We start from the raw sequence: 6,263 nt of genomic DNA on the forward strand, positions 1-6,263 counted from the left end.
GGCGGCTTTCTAGTAGACTTGGTACCACTTACTTCCTATTGGCCTTAGCTCTGGGCTCCAGCTGAAAGTCCAAGACAACAGGGGAAGTCCCAGATTACATCATTCTAGATATTATTTATACTAGCTGCAGCCTTTGTTCCCAAAACCCAGCCACCTCTTGCTTGCCCCCACACCTTCATAAAACCCCACCTAGACTTGAACTTTGAATCTATAAGAATGAGAAGTTGAAAAGCTGCATATTTTTGATTACCATTTTAAAACACTAATGTNCTCAGGTCATGATCCCAGGTTCATGGGATCAAGCCCCGCATCAGGCTGAGGTTCACTGAACGTGGAGCCTGCGTGGAGCCTGCTTGAGATTCTCTCTCTCTCCCTCTCCCTCTCCGTCTCCCTCTCCATCTCCCTCTCCCTCCTTCCCTCTCCCTCCCTCCCCCTTCCCCCNTTGTGTTTGTTTTGTGTATCCCTAAAATTTTGAGTCTTTAAGGCAAAAACCCACTCACAGAAATTGAGGAGGGCAATGAAGATTGGCATGTCATGCATGCACATTCAGATAGTCCCCACCTTGGGGCTCACTCACTAAGTGAGTTGATACCACCTTCCGGTTGATACACTGGGGACCAGACTACTCTCAGGTACTCAATGGGATCAAGCAAGCATAGGTTTCTGGGCCTTTGGTTTTATGTGTCTTTAAAATTCATGAGTTCTTTGAGGACAAAAACTGTCATCTTTTTCATTTTCATAACCCCAGTAAATAGAACTGCACTGTCTGGTACACAGTAGGACCTCAATTTGTAGATGGATGGCTGAGTCCACAAGGGATTACCTCTTCCCACTGATGGTGACAAAATGAGCCCCTTCCTGCCTCGGTTCTAACTTGNGGGCAGAGAGAGGGAGACACAATCCGAAGCAGGCTCCAGGCTCTGCACTGTCAGCACAAAGCCCGATGCAGGCTCAAACCCACAGACCATGAGACCATGACCTGAACCAAAGTTAGACACTTAACTGACTGAGCCACCCAGGTGCCCCAAATATTTACCATTTATTCTTAGTTGTCCATTGGGTCCAGTGCCTACCTGGACTCCTCCGTTCCTGGGCTCTCCTAGGATCTGGGAGGAGCAGAGCCCCATGCCCCCTCCTCAGGCAGAAGACCCCTTCTTTTCATTCCTTCCTACTATTTCTGCCTTGTAGGAAACACCCAACCTCTCCCTCATCCCACCACTAGTTCCACCAAACTTTGGGTGAATATGTGAGGAACTGAATCAGACCAGACCAAAGGAGCAGGGAAAATTTGGTCTGAGCACTTTTTGGGGAGCAGAGCCCTGAAAATGTTGACCCTCCAAGCATCTGTATACCACCTGTGCAGTTGCTGTAAGGCTGGAACTGTGGTTCTCACTTTATCACTCTGTGCCTCATTTTCCTCATCTGTAAAGTGGGAATAAGAAGGGTATCAATCTTATAGGGTTGTTTGAGATTAAACAAGGGATTGTAAAGAGTTTTGACAAATAACTGGTGTCTAGTAAGTGCTCAGTAAAAGTAGCAATTCAGGTTTTTTTTAGTTATATATTTTGAGAGACAGCGGGGGAGGGTCAGCGAGAGAGGGAGAGAAAAATAGCAATTCTTATTGTTGGTGCTACCACTCAGAAGTTAGCACTTGGGCATAAGATTTCCAAATACCTAAAGAGTTCAATAAAATATAGATTTCTGGGGTGCCTGAGTGGCTGTCAGTTGAGCGTCCGACTCTTGGCTTTGGCTCAAGTCATAATCTCACAGTTTCGTGGGTTCAAGCCCCACATCTGGCTCTGTGCTGACAGCGTGGGATTCTCTCCTCTCTCTCTGTCCCTCCCCTGCTCGTACTCTTTCTGTCCCTATCAAAATAAATAAACTTAAGATGAATAGATTTCTGGACCCCCTTTTCAAATCCTGATGCAGGAGATCTGGAGTGGACCCCAGCTGATGCTGCTACAAGTCCTCAAGAAACCACATGACATAAGACCTAGGGAATTTTTTAAAACTTCCGGTTCCTTACTTTAGAGGGGTTGTTTTTTTCTTCTATTTTATATTGCGTGTGTGTGTGTGTGTGTGTGTATGTTATCTCTAGGCTAGCCTGGGAACCTAATGCTATGTATAACATTATTGCTATGGGAAAATACATTATTGAGTTCCAAATTTCAAAATTTACAGCCTTTAGAGACAGAAACCATTCCAAGGATGAAGACTCCACATGTACATTCTACAGAGATTTGGGCTAACTTTTGTGAACCAGCCATATATCGCTAGTTCCCTAAATGTTAGTATGGTTGACCTCTAAACAGCACAGGGGTTAGAGGACCTGACCCCTACACAATCAGAAGCCCACATGTAACTTTGGCTCTCCAAATACTTAACTACTAATACATTAGTGTTGACCAAAAGCCTTAACAATAACATAAACTGTTAACAAATATTTTGTATGTTACATGTATTATAAATTATGTTCTTCCCATTAACTAAGGTAGAGAAAAGAAAATGTTATTAAGAAAATCATAAGAAGGGGAGCACCTAGGTGGCTCAGTCGACTCTTGATTTTGGTTCACATCATGATCCCAGGGCCATGGAATTGAGCCCTGCATCAGGCTCTCCACTGAGTGTGTAGACTGCTTGAAATTCTCTCTCTCCCTCTGCCCCCTCTCCTGCTTATGTGTGCGCTCTCTCTCATGCATACTCACTCTCTCACTTTCTCTCTCTCTCTCTAAAAAAAAAATAATAATATGGGGCACCTGGGTGGCTCAGTTGGTTAAGCATCCAACTTTGGCTCAGGTCATGATCTCAGTTCGTGGGCTCAAGCCCCGCGTCGGGCTCTGTGCTGACAGCTAGCATGGAGCCTGCTTCTGATTCTGTGTCTCTCTCTCTGACCTTCCCCTGCTCACACTGTCTCTCTCTCTCTCTCTCAGAAATAAATAAAACATTAAGTAATAATAATCCTTTAAAAAAATCATAACANGGCATAGAGATTAATTAATTAAAAAGATCCCTTCTCATTTCTAGAGAGTGAGCGTGGGGGAATAGAAAACTTGTCAAGAGACTCCCTGCACCCAACACACTGGCAAATAGATACATAGATTTATATAAAATTGTAATACAAGCTCCTGATCTGATGAGGGTACAGGGAGATAGGTACTCAGTGCTGGTGAGATTGTAATTGCAACAAACATTTTAAAAAATTATAAGAGAAATACATTTAGAGCACTGTACTGTATTTATTGGGGGGGGAACCCCCACAATAAGGAAACCCATACAGTTCAAACCCATGTTATTCAAGGATCAGCTGTATAATATTTTAAATAGAGCATTTTATTAGACTACTTATACTATGCATTTAACCTCTGAGTTAGTATCACTTGATGCCATCATTTAAAACTGGTCGCTGCTTTATCTTCACATTTCTCATTACGCATCTTTGTAATTAATGTACGTATTTACCATAAGGCATTTTTATGTATGGTGTGGCCTGAACACTTAGAAGTCATAAGGCTTTGTCTTCTATCAGTATAAGCAAATCTAACCGTAACCTGAAGGATGTGTACAGGCAGTATTTGACCTGCACACTAGCATTGTGATGCATAATAGGAAGGAGGAAAAAAAGAACTAAACCAAAACCAACCCCAAAAAATCCCCACCTGTTTTAGAGAAGTTAGGAAATAGACATGGCATGCTAGCCATGATCATTTTTAACTTTTCACCTTTCAAAGCAGACTGTTGAATGAGCCATTTCGTTTGAGGTAGAAATTAACATTTTCATTGTATTTCTACTCTACCAAGATTACTCCTTAAAGAATGAAATCATTTGTCGTCAGAAAGGCAGATTTTGGATCAGTTAGACTTGTGTTTCAGAATATATTTAGATTCTTTTCAGTGTTTTCTCATGCTCTGTGAATTTGCACATTCGAAAGGAAAAAGTCCGTGTCCTTGATTTCCTGCTGAAGGATGCCAGCACTGATACTGTTAATAAACAGCCCTAGTAAAACAAGCATAAACCTTTTGTGAGAACATTCCTTCCTAAAAGGAGTTGGGTTTGCCCTTTCCCAAGATTTAGATTTCTGTGAAAATTCTTTTAGACGTGTCTTGGCCAGAAAGCATTCTCTCATTTTGCTCTCTATCCATGCTACTGAATGTTGCTTCTGTCAGAGGCAAAAAAATACTGCAATTCTTAAATAGTAATCAGTTTTAAATAAGAACAGAAATTGCCACATTGGCAGAATTCGAGCCATCTATTTAAAGATGATTTTCTAAAAAGTTACACGTAAGACTCCTATTGCAATGAGTTTCCTTGAATGAGTAAGAGATTATTAATGAGAAGATCTCACCGAAAACCATCAGCCAGCATTCGTAAGAAGAAGATATTGTGTAGTGAAGTAATAAATAACATGAAGCTCTGAGTTTTTGCAAAGAATTACGAGTATTGATTGGATTTTCTTCTTTGCTTTTAGCTGTATGACAAAATTAACACAAAGTCTTCACCACAAATCAGGAATCCTCCGAGTGATGCAGTACAGAGAGCCAAAGAGGTAAGTGATATATCTTGTAAATGTGTCTGGGTGTCCTATTTGCTACCTTTATTGAGAACATTTCTGCTGCACTGTAAGAGGTGGTTTCCTTGGAGTCATAGCTGGACCCTGATACTCAGATTTAAGTATTTCTAACTTTATCACTGAGCGTTTTACATACAGGAAAGAAAGGAAAGCCTCAGTGGCAGCATTGCCTTGATTTCCAGTTCTGGTTCTGCTATGTAAAGTTGAACATGTTAATATGTCAATGGTACTTCTCTCTTTTTTTTAAATAAGTAAGTCATTTTACTACACTTGGTAGAAATAGACTGAAAATTAGAGTTGTTTTTTTAAGGTGGTAATGTTTGGAGGTTAATTAAATATCTATAACAATTAAGTATATTCAGTTTAGAGAGAAATCATTTCTGTAAGTTGCCAGTTGGTGTACATGGCTGTATCCATCACAGACTTTTTTTTAACTTTTTGTGAAATTCATTTTTACTTATTTTAAGTTATCTCCACACCAGTGTGTGGCTTGATCTCACAACCCCAAGATCAAGAATCACACTCTGTACTGACTGAGCTGGCCAGGTGCCCCAACTTTTTATTATAGAAACATGATACTGCAGAAAGTTTGGATAAATAAAAATCCATCCATAATCCCGTCACCTTAACACAGTACTTTTCATTTTTGCGTGTGCACTTCCAATCACTACCATTTACATATACATTTTATATACTTGTAATCAAAATGTATCTTTTCTTACCTGACATTATACTATCATTTTTCCAATGTTTATATTTGGTCTTCACAAATACAAATTCTAACAATGGCATAAATCTTCTTTGCTGTTACTAAATTATAATGAATTTGCAATTCCCCCATTGTTAGACATCTGGGTTTTTTTCTTCCACTTTTTGATGTTCTAAAAATCTTTATGCAAATTAGCATTTCCCCTTAAGAAGTATTCTTATAAAGTGAGACTACTAAATGAAAGGCACGAAAGACATAATCCCTTCCGGAAGGGATTAAACACAACACCGATGCTGGCAGGGATGGCATAGCCACTGAGAAGACCAAGGGGGCGCTACTGGGCCTGCGCTTGTGGTCCAGGGCACCAGCCGGGAGAGCTTCTCTGACTTAGGAGACCACACCTCGCTGTTGAAAATGATAGACTTCGTGAGAGTAGCAGGGGACCGGAGAGAACACACAGTTTCATCCTCAAAGCCTACAATACACCAAGGAGAATCTGCTTATCTTCATTAAACAATACGAAGGAACAGCATAACCAGTACTTGTCAAGGGTTCCTTTAGATAAGAAAGGAGAACACTGTAGTGTTTGTTTGGTCTTTTTTGTTCTTCCCTGAGGAGGTGATGGAGTGGCACTTAGGTATGCTAGTGAAATCTAAGCCTTAGGTTAAGTGACCTCTGAACATTCCTTCCTGCCCCAGTATTAGATTCTCCAAGGTGAGGTGAGAGATTCTTCTGGGCCGATGACGTGCCCCCTGATACCCAGTCCTGCTGAAGCAGTCCTTGATTGGCTCAGCTTTGGGAATTGTTCACAGTGTGTATAAGTACTCTGTGAGGGGCGTCTGGGTGGCTCAGTCAGTTAGCGCCTGACTCTTGGTTTCGGCTCAGGTCATGATCTCACGGTTCGTGGGTTGGAGCCCCACATTGGGCTCCATGCTGACAGTGCAGACCCTGCTTGGGATATTCTCTCTCTCTCTCTCTCTCTCTCC

The 6,263-nt window shown here is 41.4% G+C and overlaps 1 protein-coding gene across 1 annotated transcript in view; it reads left to right on the top strand.

Annotated features, from left to right (window-relative positions):
- The window catches only part of CASK (calcium/calmodulin dependent serine protein kinase), a gene marked incomplete at its 3' end in the record, with an annotated part of 276,912 nt that overhangs the window by 211,530 nt on the left and 59,119 nt on the right, over window positions 1-6,263 (top strand). Inside the window, exon 12 of the mRNA XM_077768526.1 lies at window positions 4,467-4,544. Coding sequence (XP_077624652.1) covers window positions 4,467-4,544 — 78 coding nt within the window. The remainder of the gene's footprint in view (window positions 1-4,466; window positions 4,545-6,263) is intronic.

This window comes from Crocuta crocuta, unplaced genomic scaffold (genome assembly GCF_008692635.1).
Source record: "Crocuta crocuta isolate KB4526 unplaced genomic scaffold, BGI_CrCroc_1.0 scaffold467, whole genome shotgun sequence".
Taxonomy (NCBI): Eukaryota; Metazoa; Chordata; class Mammalia; order Carnivora; family Hyaenidae; genus Crocuta; species Crocuta crocuta.